Below are 18,955 nucleotides of genomic sequence, written 5' to 3'. Positions count from 1 at the left end.
CCTCAGGATGATACCACCTTTTTCCACTGGATACGGAAGATTCATTCATTACCCTGGCAGTTCCTTTGGGACTTGGGTTCTTTAGCTAGGTGTACCTTTCTGGGTGACAGGCCTGCATCTTTGGTTTGGGGTATTTTGGGGACATAGTGAGATGTGGAATGTGGTTTAGAGATGTCCTCTAGCAAGCATCGCGTCTGTCCCGGGCCACGGATCGTGTCCCCTCCTGTGTCCTAGCTGGCACATCTGTGATCTGCTTCCAAGAGTCTACTCCCAACCAGAGGAGTTGAGGCACTCCCATCTCCAGAGTTACCTTGGATCTGTCCGTGTCTACCTGGTTTCTTTATGGCATAGAGATGTTCTTTGGAGAAAACGAGCTTGCACCAGATAGAGCCGGATTCCATCACCTCGATTTGCTTCCTTGCACCCTGTCCTTTTGCCTCAAAACGGGTGATGAGAGTCCTGGTGCTTTTGCCTACCGGCTACATGGCCTTGAGCAAAGTACTCGACTGCTTGCAGGCTCAGTTTCTCCACTGCTTAAAGGGGAATTAATAATTCCTACCCCCACAAGGTTATGGCGAGGAAGAAATGAAGATTTATAGGTATAAATTTTACCTAGTACCTGCTTGACACGTAGCAGGTATTCAGTAAATATTCTGTCTCTTCAAATCCCTTCCCTAAATTTAGAAAATTGACAGAGAAATGTTTATTTCTCCTGTGATTTGAAATCATTAAAAATGGTAGTAAAGCCTTGGGAGGGAGCTAGCAGGGACACATGCATACTCCCGCTGGCAAGCACATGTGAACGAAGCCAAGAATCTGGGGGGTTTTTGCCAAATGGGACTGACTCACTCATGGGGACTGACTCACGAGGGGCCCTGTCTGGCTCCGGGGAGGCAGGGCTGAAGGACCACATTAGGGCATGTTCCGGGGAAATGGATTCTCTAAATAACTTGGATGGTTCCCTGGAGCATTTCGGACAAAAGCCACCTGGAAGATGGAGATGTCACCCCTACCTAGCCCAAACAGGGCCCCAAAAGTCTTATCACTTGGTCAGTGCTTAGCAGCAACAATCCTGTTCCTTAAGACCCTCGGGGGTTATTTTAAATGTTATTACCACGCCAGACCTCAGAAGGGTAAAGGGCTGCAGTCCGTGCTTTTTTGAGTCGGCCCTGGCAAGGATCTTTGATTCTTCAGTATGACCTTTTTGGCTCTACTTCTGGATTCATTTCTGCCAGACATAAGCTGTCACCTTTCAGTGTTGGGGAGGAGGGCTGCATCCACGTCATGGTTCTGTACTCTGAGGCCCTTTATAAGTTGGGGAGAGTTGTGTTCTAGCCGCACGGGAAGTTGATAGGACCAGAGATCCCTGTGATGCATGTAGTTTTAGAGACCAAAAGAAAGAACCCAAGAGACCACTTATTTTAGCTTCCTGGCTGCATAGGTCCGAAGAGGGTCAGCAGGGTGCTTGGCTCCTGTTTCCTAGTCCTTGGTTTGTTCCAGAATTCTTCACCTTCTTTACCCCTCACCAAAGGGCTGGTCTGCCCTAGAGGAAGTGCAGTCTGTCCTGGGAGAGTCACCAGCCCACTCAGGCCTCCTGCAGCCACCCCTCCCCCCCCCATGCTCTGGAGCCCTGGCCCACAAAGTGGCAGAACTCCTTGGGACTTTCATGAGCCTCTTCACTTTCCCAGCACACACGATCTCGGGGCTTATGCCTTGGAGGACTTCGTGACAATTTTCCCAACAAGGCTTGCGTGTAGCCCACGCTCAGGAAGTAGTTGTAGAGCTGAATTGAAGCACTGTTTGGTCTAATGAAGGCCTGTAACCCCGAATTCAATTTCGGGACAGGACCACAGTTCTCTTCTTTGTGCCTTAAGAAGCAAGTTACTGCTTTCAGCACCCTTCTGGACAGGGTGACTATGTGCCATGCTTTCACTTCTTTTCCTCCTTGCCTCCCCACCTCCCATGCAGACCTTCCTAACTGTTTGGTTGTTTCTTTTCCCTAGAGTCAGCTTGAAAAGGAAGATCAAGCTCAAGACGGAGTCTCCATGGAGGTGCGGAGCCTGGTCACCGACCTCTAACAGCAGAACTGGGATGTGGAGCTGGAAGTGTCTCCTCTTCTGGGCTGTGCTGGTCACAGCCGCGCTCTGCACTGCTAGGCCGGCCCCGACCTTGCCTGAACAAGGTAAGCTATGGGCTGCGGGGCCAGTCTGGCCTCCTGGGCCTCAGAAACATAGCACACTAGGACAGAAGTCATGTGTTGACTGAGAGGCTTCTACAATACCTGGTCTGGTTTGGGCCTGGCTATAAACACACCCAACTCCAGCAGAGGTTGGGGTCACAAAGGCTGGTGACATCCATCTGTCAGAGGTGACATGCTTAGGGTGGGTTTATGCTTTTCTCTTCCTGAAAAAGAACTTCTGATTGGGACCCAAGAGCTGGCTCCCTAAACTAGATGATGTATAAAATGGGGCACAAGTGACCTATGAATTTGTTTGTTTAGAACCTGGATCAGAGGATGTTGAAAGATGTGGGAGCTTGATAAAGACCTCTGGCTTCTTGAAAATTGTTCCAGAGACCCATCTTCTATGAGGACTGACAGTCATGGCCAAGGGCGTGCCATTTTTCCTTCCTTGACCATGTCTGAGCATGTCTGTTTGGAGGCCTGCTGAGCAGTTTGCTTTGGAGCTGCACCACTGGAGGGATTTCAAGTAGATGGAGAGTGGAGAGCCAGGGAGCATTATGGTGCATGGGCGCTGGTGGAGATCTATGGCTTGTTGGAAATTCAGAGATTATTAGTAATGGGAAGGACTTGCTCATGGGATTTACTGGAGTTGTGAAAATACTTCATGGAGATTACAGGTACAACACACTTTCAGGGGTCTGTGAGAACCCTCTGTGAGAACTCACTGCTGCCAAAGGGTCGTGTGGCTTGTGGCCCAGTGGCTGATCACATCAATAGAGAAGGTTGGCGGGCAGTGGGTGAGAGACTCAGGTGAGCACGTGACGTAGTGGCTGAGCCTAAAGGGCCATCTGTCTCAGCTGTCAGGACCCAATTGAATGATAAATCATGAGTGAGCATATTTGTCCACTCGCATGGTGGTAGAGAGGGCACATGAGACTTTCTGGAAGGTGCACTTGACTAGAGCAGGCAGATTAATGTTGCCTTCAGTAATGGAACTGAACGTCAGATCTGAGCTAGAACATGCCAGAGACCCAGAGTGGGAGAGAGCATCTCTACCCACAGGGAGTTTATTGTCAGGGAGACAGGTGCAGAGGTAACTAAGTACAAGGTAGACCGAGTTTAGACCACACAGTGGAGTCATAGCAACACAGTGGGAACGCAGAGGAAGAGGAGAGCAGAGAGCGGCTGGCATGGGTCTAGAGGGGGTAGGTGGGGGTTTGTTTGGAAGAGAGGAATGAAGGGCATTCCAGGCGGACTAGCATGAGTGAGGGTACTGAGGCCACATGTATAAGGTGTATCCAGAACGACTTGCCTGGTGAGCAGGTGGTGGTGGGAAGTAACACCTAGAGAAATTGGGCTGTTAGCATATGGAAGGCCTGGACACCCTGCTAAGTAAACTATACTGGAATCTCAAAAAATTCTGAGCAGGTAGTGGTGTGATCCAGCTTGCAGAAAATCAGCCTGGCAGTTGATTTGGATGGATGGGAGGAAGACATCTATGTTTGAATCCTGCTCTGCCATTTCATATCTGCATTACTTGCTTTGACACATTACCCCAGCACACGAAGCCTTAGTTTGCTCATCTTTAAAATGGGGCGATAATAAAGCCTGAAATGAGGTCATTCAGATAAAGCACCTACAGGTGAAGTTTTGGTAGTTAGGACGGCTGCTCCCACAGTTGCCAGTCAGACGTTTGTTTTGAATGTCCAGCTAGCGGGAGGAACCAGGATGTGGGGCGGGAGATTGTAAAGGAAGGAAAACTAGCAGACACTATAGAAATAGAATCTATGGGTGTAGAATCAGATAGGTTGTTGTAGAATCAGAAATAGAATCAGTAGGTTGGCTGTCAACTCTGGGTGACTAGAGACAGAGACAGAATGACATCAGAGTAAAAGGAATGAGTTAGGGCAGGAGGTTTGTAGGGAGTAGAGATTTGGATCAGCTACAGTATAGACCATAACAAGAGAGTCCAAAAGCCAGGAGGGCTTGGATGAGGTTTGAGAATATGAATTTACAATGGGCCCTAAAGTACTTTTTTTTTTTTCTTTTAAACTTTCTCTAACAAGCTCTTTTGCACCTGAGACATGGAGGGTGGAGAGAGTGAATGGTGCAGGTCTCAGGCCTGGGTACCCGTACTCAGGAAGGAGATGGCCGAGCGTACAAGGCTAGGAATTTCAGGGTGGGGTGGGTGAGGTTCATGGAAGCCACTGGTAGTGGATCCAGACTGAGAAAGGAAGGCCAGGCAGTGATGGAGGATGGAACCAGGGGCCTGAAGGTCTTGACGTGGAGGGGGCATAGGCCAGGAACGGCAGGGAGGGAACAGGGGAGGTTGAGGGGGCTATTGGGAGGCTCTGCAGCAGTGAAGACTGAAGTTAGACCACCATTTTTTTTTTAAATCAACTTAACTGAGGTATAACTTACGTTCTGGAAAAAACGTTGATTTTTAAGGATACGGTTCAGTGTGTTTTGATAAACATAACGTCCGATGTCAGTACTATCCCAGTTCAGAGAGGGAACATTTTCGTCACCTGCACAACTTCCCTCTTGCCCTTTGCACTCAGTCAAGTGCTGCACAGATCTACTTACGGTCACTGTGGACCAGGTTTGCCTCTTCTAGAATTTCATATAATGGCATTACGTGGCAAATGTGTAGCCATTCACCTGTTGATGGGTTAATGGTTTTGGTTTTTATTAATAAAACTCCTGTGAATATCTGTGTATAAGTCTTGTGTGGGCCTAAGGTTTGCTCAGTTGCCTTGGTTTTGATTTTGGCACCACTTCTTGCTGTTGACCCTTGGGAACGTTCCTCTGTATGGAACGTATATAAGATATAATGCTAATGAGCATCCGCTCCCAGGATCCTTGTGGCTATCAAATAAGAGTATATGCAACGCTCTTAGAACAGTGCCTGGTGCATGGTCTGTGAGCAGTAAATGGCAGTTGTGGGTACTTTGTCCTGAAGACACCACATGGGGAGGGCCTTGCCGTTCCCTGCATGGCATGGGATGCCTTAGGATGCAGATGTGGAAATCCACTGCACTCAGAGGACAAGTCCCCTGGTGCAGGGTGGCCCTTCACAGAGCTTATCCCTCCTGAGCTTTGTGATGGCAAAACCCATGCCCCACAGTCTTCAGAGAACTGCTGGGAAGTCACAAGGGAAAATCTGCCTCTGTGCTTTGTAAACCATAAGGTACCTCACAAATGTAAAGTATCACCGTATAGTCTTGGCCCTGCTGATTATTAAATAATAATGCTGCTATTGTCCTCAGAAAAGACTATAATCTGTGTATAAAGGGTTTGTCCAAAAGTTTAAACCCAAAACTCTGCTCCCATGGAGAGCTTTTCCCCTTTAGAAAGGCGTTGCTGTGAGAGAGAGAGAGAGAGAGAGAGTGTGTGTGTGTGTGTGTTGGGAGCCTTTTCCCCTTTAGAAAGGCCTTGCTGTAAGTGTGTGTGTGTGTGTGTGTGTGGTGGGGAGGGGTGTGTGTGTGTGTTGGGAGCCCCTCCCCCAGTCTGCAAATGCTCCTGAGGGAGTGGGGAGGGCCTGGAGTTTCTGGCTGTCCTTGGAAAGTTGATTTAATAAGGGTTCCAGGAAAACCAGCCTCCCTCTGTCCCGCCCTCTCCTTTCCTTTCTCTAGTTTGGGATCTTAAAGAGGCAAAGCTTGTTTCAGATCAAGTCTTGAGGAAGGGGAGGGAGTTGGATGGATGGACGGAACCTGGGTCGTGGGCCAAGGGGCAGAAAGCCCCTTTAGAAAGATAAGCACCAACTTGAAAGACATTTGAACTTGAGAAGGGTTGTGTCTGTGTCTTTTTCTCTCCTTTAGAATAAGACTGGGAAAAGCAAATGGCTGAATCCAAAACTGGTTGTGAGGCTGCTTCTTGCAGTTGGGGGTGGGAGTCCTGGAACATGGGTTAAACACCCCAGACCCCTTGGTCAAGGGGGACAGTATGAGGCTTGCAGTCTCAAAATACTTGCCTGCATACTCAGAAACCTGCAACTAATAAGCGATTTAATGGGTTGGGGTTTTACAGCTCCTCCCACCTACCCAGATTTGAAGGAGTCTGGTGGCCGGTCGAAGGGGGAGAGGTTAGACTTAATGGAAAAGCCGCACGTTTCCATTTCTGGCTGCAAGCCCCCTCGGTGCTGATGCCGGGAGTCACAAAGCGAGGCTTTGTCCGTGTTCCACGGAAACCTGCGCCCACGGCCGGAGAAGCTACAAGCAGTGCCAGAGACATGGCCCCGGCTTCAGGTGGTAGGGCCCTGGCCACCCCAGGCCGCCCCCCAAGGGTCCCACAGCGGTCTTGGGCCCCAAGGGGTATGCATTTCAGCCTGGGTGCAGGGGGAGCCGCAAATAGGTAGCGGAGGGTCTCCCACTGCCAGCCTCAGATAGGCTGCAGCGATCAGTGTGGCCAGAGGACCCGCGGCTGGTGGCTGCCCTGGGACACACGTCCAGGGGCGCTCCTCTGCCCCATCTGCCCCCAACAGAATTTCTTCTTGTGAAAAGAAGCTGTTTACTTTGAATGCACACTGGATGGTCAAGAGGAGTTTCTTCACCCCCTGCCAGGAGGCAAGTGGAGTGACGTGGAGCCAAAGGTGATGTTGGGTGACCCACTTGAGGACAAGGGTGGAGGATTTTTAGGTCAGTAGAAATCTGCAGGGTGCTTACTTACCAGGTTTCCCCAGAGGATCCGCTCGGCCCCATGTCCTCTTCCCCAGAGACTGGAGGCTAGAGTGCTTTTGACAGGGTGTGTTTGCCAGTGTTCCCGGAGCGGAGCTGAGCTGAGTGGGGTGGGGGTAGGGAGGACCCAGGGCTCGGCTGGCTTGTGAGAGAATGTGAAGGAGGAGCGCTCACGTGTCTGCTTGACCACACTGGGCAAGTGCGGCAAAGCCACTCCAGGGCTGTGTTCTTGGCTCTGGTGTCTGCATTGCTACACTATTAGCTTCACTGATTTTCCACTCTGGCTTTGCCAGCCAGCTCCCTGAAGTCAGGGAGGAGGAATTTCTCAGGGAAGAACAAATGGCCCCAGAGCCCTTGCTGCCGGTGGGGGAGGGGAGGGAGCCCAGACAAAGAATCAGGCCGGGATTTTGTCACCTGGTTTCTGGCACTACCTGGAGGCTGGGGTGGGCAGGAACCGCAGGGAGAGTGCCAGGGATTCCTTTGGAGTCTGTGGCCCCAGCCTGGAGGTGGGTCAGCAGAGCTCGGCCAGGGTGCTTGCTCCTGGTCCGGCAAAAGCAGTGAGTGATGGCTTATGTCTGGGGAGGTGATGGACGGCCTCGGGAGAAGTGAGTTCTGGGGAGTCATTATCCGCGAGGGCGAGGTCCGGGGTCAAAGAGCCTGACCAGCAGCTGCGCCCTGTTTTCACAGTGCCTTGTTCCTCCGGGGCCGCCGGGGGCTCCAGCTCACCCTGTGGACACCACCTTTGCCTCCTCCTTCCTTCCCCGAAGCCTGGAAATGAGACAACTGTGTCCCTGCTGACCGGGGAAAGTCCAGCTGGTCTGGCGCTCCCGGTCTCCCGAGTTTGGCTGCCCAGGCCTCCCTATTAATTCTGGAAAGATGGCTCATTTACAACTTACTGCAAACATTCTCTTCTTTCTGTCCACCCTGCCCCCCCCGCCCCCCCTTCAGGCCTCCACTGGTTCAGCTGCAAGTTAAGTGATCTCTACCTGGGCTCTTGAGGGCCTGGAGTAAATCCCAGACTGTTTCCTCTCAGGAAGAGCCTTCTGGAGTCTGGGCTGCTCCTGAACTTAGAGGTTTGCTCTGACTTCCAGCTGGCAGCACCCAAGTAGGGGAGACCGTTGCCCGAAGCCCCCCATGGTAGGCTTGTTCCTCTTCACGGTAGCTGCTATCCTCAGAGTTCCCCCTCCCAGTTCTCGCTTCGCTTGGACTCCCACCTTTCTTCCCCGTTGCCAAACGAGGTGCCCACCGCCTTCATTTAAAGACTGTGTTCCAGGGTACCTGGGTGGCTCAGTTGGTTAAGCGTCTGCCTTCGGCTCAGGTCGAGGTCCCAGGGTCCTGGGATCGAGCCCCACGTCGGGCTCCCTGCTTGTATTCCCTCTCTCACTGTGTCTCTCTCTCTCTGTCAAATAAATGAATAAAATCTTTAAAAATAATAATAAAGACCGTGTTCCTTGCACACTGGGAACTGTTGGGGTGAGGTGTCTGTCCAGTTAGTTCCAAGCCCTGAGAAGGACTGGCTCTGGCAGAGCTTGAAACGCAATGCTCCTTCCTTATCCCACATACAGTGGTGTGGCTCAAGCCTTCTGGGGTGGGTTGTGTAGAAGGAGGTGAATGCCAGGGCAGCTGGCACCGCCATTTGAGTGAATGTGGCTGTGTTTCCCTGCCCTTGGATGTGTAGGCGCATGGAGCCTCAAGTGGGTGAGAGGGTCAAGGAGTTCCGTGAAGATGGGCCTCCGTGGTTACAAGCTTGGGTAGGGGGAGAGATTAAAATCCACCAACACTCAGATACTTAATCAACAAAGAAAGTTGAGTTTAGAGCTTATCCCTTCCTAAATTTTCTCTACGATTGACCACTAGCCTAGTGGTCCCTTCAGGATACATTCACAGACTTCACAGATTGAACTCACTCTCTCCCTCTCCCCCTCCCTCACTTCCTTCGTTTTCCCCCCTTCTTTTTCTCTTCCATCCATCCATCTGGCCAAACAAGACTCTTCGTTTTTCCTTGTTTTATACAGTATATTCATCCATACATAACCCTTGTTTATCTGGGTCCCTTAGCAGGAAATGTTCATCCCTATCTTTTACTCCTTCCACTTTTTGTAATTCCTACTCTTCGCTGAGGGTTTAGCTTGGGTTTAGCCTAAGGCATAGCTTGAGGGCCACCTACCCCATGAAGCCTTCCTGTGGCTCCAAATTAATCACTCTTTTTTTCACCCCTTTCTGTTTAACTTTCAGCCTGGTACTTGGCTTTACATTATATGGAATTTTTAACATATAGTTATTTCTTCCTCTAGAGCAAAGTTCTGTGCAATCAGAAAGAATGTTTTCATTGCTCTTTTAAAACATGGATATTCGGGGCACCTGGGTGTCCCAGTCGGCTGAGTGTCTGCCTTCAGCTCAGGTCATAATCCCAGGGTCCTGGAATTGAGCCCCACGTCAAGCTCCCTGCTCAGCGGGGAACCTGCTTCTCCTTCTCCTTCTACCCTTCCCCCGCCTGTGTGCGCGCACGCGCGCTCTCTCTCTCTCTCTCAAATAAATAAAATCTTTTAAAAAAATAAAACATTGATATTTGATAGGTCATCGAGGTTCATCGTAGGAAATTTAGAAAATACAGACATGTGAAGAGAAAAAGAAAAACTTATATTCTCAGTATCTAAAAATAATCACTCTTGGGCCATGTGGGTGGCTCAGTCTCAGGTAAGCATCAGACTCTTGATTTCAGCTTAGGTCATGATCTCAGGGTTGTGAGACAAAGCCCTGCGTGGGGGGCTCCTCGCTCAGTGCCAAGTCTGTTTGGGATTCTCTCTCCCTCTCCCTTTGCCCCTCCCCCTGCTGGCGAGCATACACCTGTGTATGCTCTCTCTCTCTCTCTAATAAATAAATCTATAAGTAAATAAAAATAATCACTGTTAACTGTGAATCTATTTCTTTAGGCTGTTTTTTCTTGCATTTATACAAACATGACTTTTCAAAAATGGGATTTATATGGTATATACTGGTTTTTAACTTAAGCATGTAGTAGGTTTTTTGTTGTTGTTGTTTTTAAAGTAAGCTCTGTGCCCAACCTGGGGCTTAAATTCATGACCCTGAGATCAAGAGTCGCATGCTCTACCAACTGAGCCAGCCAGGTACCCCAAGCACGTAGTATTTACTTGCCATGCAAAGAAAAAATTTTTGTGCCTAATAACTACATAGTATTCCATTGTATGGGTTTGCAAAATTTATTTACCCAGTTCTCCACTGTTGAGCATTTAGGTTATTTTCAATAGTTTCCACTTAAATGAGCATACATTGACAAATAAAATTTGTCCACCTAGCCAAGGATGTTTATTTTCTAAAAGTTTTTAATACATACTGCCAAACTGCCCCCAGGAAGGTTATGCTGGTAAAGGTCTTTTAAAATAACAGTTAATAAATATTATTTATTGCACCTTCACACTCTGAATGCTTTACATTTTTACATCTTTACATCGATCTCATGGCCATGGGTTTTATTCCCATAATCAGATGAGGAAGCTGGGATCCAAGGAGTTAAGTAACTTGTCTGAGGTCATAGTTGGTGAGAGATGGAACTGGGATTCAGACTCAAGTTGATCTGACTTTGGTATTTTTTTCCAGCGTATTAAACTGTGTCCCTATGTCATACTGGGTTTCCCTCCCAAAATTCAGGCTGGCCAACACTTGAATTTAAACATTTGAATTTACTGGGTCAGCCCTTCTTTATCTCACAGGAATCAAGCTCCACCTCCCTCCCTCCCTTCTTTCCTTCCTTTCTTCCTTTAAGATTTTATTTATTTATTTATTTGAGAGAGAGAGAAAGGGAGCATGACCTGGGGGAGGGGCAGAGGGAGAGGGAGAAGCAGACTCCCTGCTGAGCAAGGAGCCTGACTATCCAAGGACCCTGAGATCATGACCTGAGTCAAAGGCAGATGCTTAACCAACTGAGCCACCCAGGCCCTTTCTGGTGTGGTATGAACATGTGTGTGATTGGGGTAAGGGCAGCTAGGGATGCTTGCCTTATGCCATTTCTTGTGTGACATTCTGCTCTCTCCTCAGAGGTTATGCATGGGTCATAAGTCTGTGAGCTGCCCTAATGGAAGGGGTTCCCTAGCCTAGAATAATCAGTAGAACAAAAACCCCATTGAGGCTGCATTTTCCACTGCAGCCAAGCCCTCCTATTCGGAGAAGGTCTAGGATCAGAGGTCCCCAAAGTGTCAGATGCCACACCGGAATTTTCTTTGCAGGTCACACTTATTCTAGAATGTAGTGGTGTTGCCCAGACACATAAACCACCTAGATTGCTTCTCAAGTGGTTGTGGTCCAACAATGTCTGATGGGTGGAAATAAACATGTCAGAAGGTTCAGTGAGGCCAGAGCATTGACATTGTTCTGAGACTACCGGTATATATATCTTTAAGATATGAAGAAATACAAAGAGAGGAGGAAGAATCCTGAAAATTTTGGTTACCTTAGTGTTTACCTTCAACACATTAATGGTTTTGTTTTGTTTTGTTTTTAAAGATTTTATTTATTTATTTGACAGAGAGACACAGCGAGAGAGGGAACACAAGCAGGGGGAGTGGGAGAGGGAGAAGCAGGCTTCCCGCTGAGCAGGGAGCCCGATGCGGGGCTCCATCCCAGGACCCTGGGATCATGACCTGAGCCGAAGGCAGACGCTTAACAACTGAGCCACCCAGGCTCCCCAACACATTAATGTTTTAAACAAAATTATAATGTAGATGAACTAGTCACAAAATAATTACAGGATTTTAAAAATATGTATTAATTGTGGTCTACCGTCTGAAGTATGCCCCAGGAATAGGACACAGATTTATTAAAAGTTGTTTGGTAAATATTTTCTTCCAGTTCTGTTGGTAACTCTCTGTGTAACCTTTTGGGGGAAAAGACACCAAAAGTCTTGGAGGCCCCTCTTGAATGGGAGGCCAAAGACAAATGCCTTCCCTGCCCCTAGCCTCGCCTTGGGTGAGGCCCAGCCCTAGCCAGTGTTATTCTTACCAGACATATGCAGATACAGTAAATGACACATTTAAGAAATGTCATCAAAAGACTGCATCAAGTAAGGACATAAAACCCAGGTTATGAGGACATTTGAAACCAGAGGACAGGGCCCTTCCCTGAAGTGAAGGGACAGACTGACCGTCATTCGTGGGCTGTGACAGGTGTGTATGTACATCATGAAGGCGGAGGTTTGGTTTTGCCTTTTGTTCACATCAGCATCTTAGAACATCTGATTACATACTAGGTGCTCAATTAATACTTTCTGAACAAATGAATCCGTGCATGAACACCAGTAAGGAACAATCCATTTTCTTTTTTAAAAAGAGATACCTAAAATTTCTAGTTTTCAAAAGGAGGCGGTGGGAATAAAATCCTTTTCAACAGAAAGATAAGGAAAATAAGTGAGAAAGACTTACTGCTACCACATATGGAGCACTTTATTTCAGTTGTTGGACAAGCATTCTTGGGTGTTGGAGGCATGACATCTCCTGGCCGGCATGTTTAAACCCAGAGCTCTGGGTTCTGAAGCTTGGTAGCTCTAACACATTTCCTGCCAGTCCGGGAACCACACTTTGAGAACCTCTGAGGTCAGTTAATTTCTCAAAAAAAGTCTATAAGGCAGGTGTTGTTTCCATTTCACAGTTTAGGCAACTGACTCAGAGGTCAAACAAACAAAAACTTGCGGAGATTAAACAGCCAGGAAGTGGCAGGGTTGAGACTTGAGCCTGGCTGGTATCTGTGCCTACAGCCCTAACCCTAAGGTGGAGTATCAGGGAGGCTGGAAAGAGAAAGATTAAGATTGGCAGGGAGGTAGGTGGGAGAGGTGGAAGAGTGCTGAGTCAGTTTGCCTGGGGGTATTGGGGAGGGGGGTGCGTCGGGGGGGTGTAGATTGGTCTGAAAGCGTTCCTCCGAAGGAAGGAGACTCTCTTCTCTCTCTCTCTCCCTCCCTCTCTCTCTCTCTCTCTCTTTCTGATGAGTCGGGCTTTAAGTCAATTATCACCGCCTTTGGAATGCTGATCTGCTCTCCAGCCCCCTAGAAGGGTCCTTTTGCATTCAGAAATCTCTGCTCCTTTATTGTCAAACTTTAGAATTTACTTTTGGAATTAAAGTTTATTTTCCTTAGGTTTTAGGAATTAGCTCTTGAACCTTAAAAGAGTCAGGTTCCTTAACTAACTACTGAATGAAGTTCTTCCTGTGGCATTCAAAACTTTTACGGATGTTAATTTGAGCGGTCAAGACTGTATAAATGCCTGAAGGGTGCATTTGGAAGTGGCATTTCTTTTACAACGTTAGCCCTTCTCCACTACCCTCTGGCCCCCGCTCCATTTTTAAAAATTTATTTGCCTAGCCAGTTCTCATGGGATAATATGTCATGAATCAAAAAGTTCAGTGAAATAAATCCTTCTAGAATACCTGGGCTCGCAGTTTTCTGCCAGTCACGGCCTTTTGGCTATTCTGTATTCTCCATTCTAAGGCTTCTTCTGGTGAGAACATGGGTCAGAGAGAAGGCACGAAGAGAAGCATTTATTGAAGGTGCCGGTGGCTGGAGCTCTGGGACCAAAACAGAATCCCCTCTTCTTAAAGCAAATTAACTTGAGGTCTCTTGCCTTCCCTCACACCAGAGGGAGCTCTGCGCTCACGGAGGCACGAGGGTGTGGCAGTGAGTGATGCTCACCTCGTAAGGCCCAGCGAGGGGCGATGACTTGCCCAGGGTCACACCGTGAATGGTAGGGCCAGTCGTCTGAGTGATTTTCACTCAGGTGTTCTTTCCACTGTACCCAGCCAGTTAGACCTGTGGTTCAGGCAGAGTTTGGGACTGTGGGGTTTTTACAAGGATTTCAGATCTGGGATGTTGACATTGCCCAGAGTAGTTCTGTCTCCCCCCCAAGGTTCTAATTGTTCAAGATCCCCCAGATTGTCTGAGCAGAGGAGTCCTCAGTGTGGATATTGGCCCTTACCGTCCCCCAAGCCTTTGGTCCTGTTTTTTTCGACCGGCTCTCTACCCGACAGCCATTCCATCTCAGGTAGAAAAATCCCTGAACCACGTTCTTTTAGTTTCTTAAAACAAGGAGCACTAAATGCTCACCTTTCATGGTGTGTGTGAAGGAGAGAGAGGAAAATGAATATATGGTCCATCCATGTGTCCCTCTGGGTCCTCACTGTCCTGCAAATCTGGAACAGACCAGTGGTGCCAGATTTTTAGATTTCATGGGCCAGTACAATTTCCCCCCCAGGTTTTGGGAACCTACATAGGGTTAACTTGTTTTGCCACGTCAGAACATTTTTTAAAATCCAACACTGTTCACTACCATTACCCCTGTTTTTTATTGTGGTAAAAATATACATAACATCAAAAATGGACCAGTTTTCACGTTTTGAGCGTATAGTTCTGTGGCATTAAGTACATTCACGTGTTGTGCGACTTTCACCACCATGTCTTCAGAACTTTTGCACCTTCTCCAATTGAAACTCTTGTTCCCATTAGACATGAACTCCCCATTCTCCCCTCCCCCAGCCCCTGGCAACCACCTTTCTACACCATTTCATTTTAAAAGGATGTTTATTGCCTTTATTCTCATAATGTAAAGATAAGAGGCATTTCCTTTTTTTAAAGATTTTATTGATTTATTTGAAAGAGAGAGAGAGAGCACGAGCGGGATGGGGAGAGGGAGAGGGAGAAGCAGGCTCCCCGCTGAGCAGGGAGCCGGTAGTCAGTAGTAGGGCTTGATTCCAGGACCCTGGGATCATGACCTGAGCCGAAGGCAGACGTTTAACCCACTGAGCCACCCAGGCACCCCAAAAGGCATTTCTTTAACATCAAGAAAAAGTAACCTTATGAAGAGCCCATCCTTTGCCCACTGCAGCGGGTGGTGACCCCCGGACACTGTGTAACCCAGACCCACCATGCCACCATTGGATTGGACAGGGAGGGAAGATGGCAGTTACTCTGGAGTGCTGAGAGCTTTGGCGAAGTGTGCTCTCAAGCATCCATTGAGGTTTTGGGGGGAGTGAAAAGGCAAATTCTGGAACAGCTGAGTCCTCCACTAATTCATCAGCAAGTTTAGGGAGCTACAACTTTTTCCTGCCCAGCTGCTGGTGCTTCCTTCCCCAAACAAGCTCTGCTGAGCATGGGGGAGGGGAAACCCTATGAGGGGCCCTAGTAGGGGGCGGGGTGGGGGGAGGGCAGTACATTCTTTTCTTTAAGGAACCTGACCGGACTTTAAGGTCAGAGCCTAGCAGAGTGGGAGCTACAGGGTTACCTCTTCCCTGTTGATTCATCTCACTCTCCTCCTCCCCCACCCTTAATGATCTTTCCATTACAGAGCCCAGACCAGGAAGTGCATGACAGGTCGCAGCTGCAGACACATGGCTGGGAGGCCTGGGCTCCGGGCCAGTGGTGGGAGGGTCTGAGCTCCCCGTCCAGCAGTGGGACTCTGGGTGAGCGTGCACGGGCACGCGCGTGCACTCACGCACTCGAACACACACACACACACACACACACACCAGCAAGTTCAGTGGAAGGTGTTTTGTGTTGTAACAGTTGGTGGCTTGTTGTACTTTGGTGTTTAGGATGTGATCTTTTTTTTTTTTTTTAAAGATTTTATTTATTTATTTGAGAGAGAGAGAATGAGAGAGAGAGAGAACACATGAGAGGGGATAGGGTCAGAGGGCAAAGCAGACTCCCTGCTGAGCAGGGAGCCCGATGCGGGACTCCACCCAGGGACTCCAGGATCATGACCTGAGCCGAAGGCAGTCGCTTAACCAACTGAGCCACCCAGGCGCCCGGATGTGATCTTTAATAAAGGCAGGAGAAGAATTCCGCCTGAGTGTCCAGATCCCCTCGGCTTACAGCCCACATGAGTGGTCCTTACTGGGTTTGGGGTTCTTTTGGGGGAGTTTTCCATCATTGCGCAGAGGCTCTTTAGCTCTTTTTCCCAAAATAGGACCCATCTAACATGGCTTTAGAAGCTTCCCAGGTGTCCAAGGGAGTTAGTAGGCATAGTATTAATACCTCCAAAATGATCCGTTTTCCTCCATGATTCTGTCAAAATGCAAGGTTCAGAACCTCTTTTGGGAGGAGGTCTAGTCGCAAGGGCATGAGCTTTGCAGACACACTGGCCAGGCTTCAAATCACAACGAATGAACAGAGCCTCCTTCATCGGACTGCCTTCATGGGGGATGGCTCCTTCCACATACAAGTTTGCTCAGGAAATGTTAATTTACCCTCAACTGTGTCCTAGGGGGGCGGTTGTCACACAGGAGTTTCTGTCTCCCCCGCCAGCTGTGTTGTTGGCTTACTTCCCTGAATCTGCCAAGGCTGGATTCCTCTGGTGCCAAATGTGAAATGGTGACACAAACTTCTAGGAACTGTAAGCATAGACCGCCCTTCCCCATAGCTGCAGGGCATCTCCCTTTGCTCTGGGGTGAGTGGGCTCTATGCTTCCTAGCACGACTTAAGTGAACTTTCCTCTTTCCAGAGCAGCTCTTTTCTTCCTGGTGAGGTAGGCGGGAGAGAAGCAAAGCGTACTGAGAATCGCTTTGGGAAATGGGTATAGGAAGAGATTTCTCCCCGGCTCCATCCGGAGCATGTCAGTAAACACTTGGCGTGAGAGCTTTAGCTGGGAGAGAGGAAGAAGGGAAATTTCTTTTAAAACAACTCTTGGGAGCATTCCTTTGTTAATCACTTAATTACAGTCCTTCTCCCCAACGGGAGAGCACTCTGCCCGTGGTGGGAGGTAGGGGGGATGTGGGGGGTGCTGATGCTGAGGGGGGCACCGTCCCCAGGAGGGAGAGAGCTGCAGGTACGAGGAGGCCTGCCCACCGGCTCCAACCCTGGGCTCCATCCTGACACCGTGTTACCCCTCGCAACATCTATTTGAAAGTTTACATAGACCTCTCTGGGCCCAGGGCGCTTTCGGCCTGGGTCTCCCGAGTGGGGTTCTGTGCGCCTGGGCCTCCTTGGGCCCAGCTACCGGGGAGCTGTTTTGGGGGGTCTTGGGGGCGGGCGCAGGGCCCTGGCTGAGGCTTTGGCCAGTGCAGGCAGCTCTGCACTAAATTACAGTGATGAGGTGGGACACACAAAAGACCGAAATCTTTTTTTAATAAAAACAAAACAAAACTCCGGCCCCAAGCCCCTGGGCTGCTGAATGGCGATGGCTTCCTGTCAGGATTAGCCGGGCTGCCTGGGCATGTGTGCACTGCCTTTCTCCTCAGGAAATACCTTTAGTAAGCCCCGGTGGGGTCCCCATGGCAACGCACGAGGGGACCTGCTGACAGAGGCCATTCAGCCCGCCATTGTTCCTCGGGCCCTTTGTCGGGAGCTGTATTGCTGCCCCTCTGGCAAACACAGCAGTTTGCACCGTTTTGTCAGGCTGAATGTGGAGTTTTTACATTTTAATGGGTTCTTCTGGCAGTGGCCCATTTGCATGCAAAATGTTCCCTCTTACTTCTTTCCCTTTTTCTCTTAAAAAAAAAAAAAAAACAACAAAAAAACCTACACTCCAAATCCCCTGGGTCAGGGGACTGGTGAATGCTCCCGATCAGGGTGTCGGACCCTGCTAATTGATTTGGTGTTCTGTCTCCCCTATCACAACATGCCCCTGCCTCCCCCATTTCTGCAGCTTTCCCCGTACGCTGGGGACATCAGGAGTTCAGGGAATCCCCTATTTTTAGGGCTTCCTCTCTACCCCAACTCTTGTGGGAGGATAGTTCCCCGGGATTTCGGTGAGATCCCCGCTCTGGCCCGGCCTTGCCAGACTAAAGTAAGTTTTCAGTTCCATTTCAAAGCCAAAATAACGTAATAAAAAACCTCTGCAGAGGGCTCCCGGAGCCCTGCCGCGCTGTTCTGTGTTCCTTTTAAGTTGTCTTCAAAGCCACCCCGAGTTCCTCCCCCACCCACAATTGCCCCCTCATTTATCCCTGGGGAGTTTGTGCCAAGACTGTAAACATTCCTGGACCACCAGTTCCCCCACGTTCCTAAAGAGAATGGCCATTCTCCCCTAATTTTCTTAACCCAGAAATCCAAAATCAAAAGGATTTCATAAGGATGACAGAAATCGTGACCCCGAGACAACAGGCCTGGGCTTTGTTGGGGGCCGGTTATCCTTTGGAGTGTAGGATGTGGATGACACCACTCCTGACCACGGAGGATCGAGAAGATGCATATTTATGGACCAACCCACAGCCAAGCAGCATGAATAAGTGCAGGATAAAGTAATGAGAATCTGTATGTCTTGGGAAGGCACATTAAGACTGCAGTTTGGGGAGTGAGTTTTCATGTCCGTAGGAGTGATGGAGAGAGCAGAGGAAAAAGGCACTTAAGGAGAAAGCAAAATAAGAAGGGCAGGGTGGTCATCGGCTTGGCCGAAGAGGCTGAGAGATTGGACAGCTGAGGTTGGGGGGTGTGGTTGAGGGGCTCCAGATTCTGGAGGAGGAAGAAATACACCAAGGTCCTCAGGAGCGTGAGGGCATGGAATGCAGGGTGCCCATGCAGAGAGGTCAGGGTTTGAGCCCTGCGGCATTCAGATGTGTGAGCAGGACAGCTGGCCCAAGGAAAGGGTTGGGGAGCCCTTTGCCTGATGTTCTTAATCTTCTCAGCCAGTCAGGCAGGGTCATCAGAGGTCATCAGCTCAGCTGGAAACTGTATTCAAAGGTGAGGGTCTCAGGGGTGAGAGAAGGTGTCCGGTGACTGATCCAGAATTGAGCCAAGGACACGGGGAGGGGAGGACAGTGCTGTCTACCTGTGGCCAGAGCCACATGAACTACCTCGAGTGGGTCGCCTGTCCCTCTCCCCAGCGCTGGGTGAAAAGTGAGACACTGGAGGGGCCCAGGCCCTGGCAGACGCAGCATCCAGAGCCAGAGCTGACCCCTGTTCTGTGACTTGGAGAGAAATCCCTCAGTCTCCGTGTTTTTGTACTTAAATGGGAATGAACATGAATAAACATGCCTTTTTTTTTTTTAAGCCTCTATTTATTTATTAGAGAGAGAGACAATGAGCAGTAGGGAGGGGCAGAGGGAGAGAAAGGGAGAGAGAAGCAGACTCCCTGCTGAGCAGGGAGCCCGATGCAGGACTGGATCC

The 18,955-nt window shown here is 49.2% G+C and overlaps 1 protein-coding gene across 3 annotated transcripts in view; it reads left to right on the top strand.

The window, feature by feature from the left end:
* FGFR1 (fibroblast growth factor receptor 1) overlaps positions 1-18,955 on the top strand; it is a 47,104-nt gene that overhangs the window by 6,097 nt on the left and 22,052 nt on the right. For all 3 annotated transcript variants that reach the window (XM_044912832.1, XM_021681577.2, XM_044912831.1), the window contains exon 2: positions 2,004-2,182. In XM_044912832.1, coding sequence (XP_044768767.1) covers positions 2,092-2,182 — 91 coding nt within the window. In that variant the 5' untranslated portion in view covers positions 2,004-2,091. The remainder of the gene's footprint in view (positions 1-2,003; positions 2,183-18,955) is intronic.

This window comes from Neomonachus schauinslandi, chromosome 2 (assembly GCF_002201575.2).
Source record: "Neomonachus schauinslandi chromosome 2, ASM220157v2, whole genome shotgun sequence".
In the NCBI taxonomy this organism is placed as follows: domain Eukaryota; kingdom Metazoa; phylum Chordata; class Mammalia; order Carnivora; family Phocidae; genus Neomonachus; species Neomonachus schauinslandi.
The sequence above is the reverse complement of the archived record's forward strand: the minus strand, read 5'-3'. Positions and strand labels throughout refer to the sequence as shown.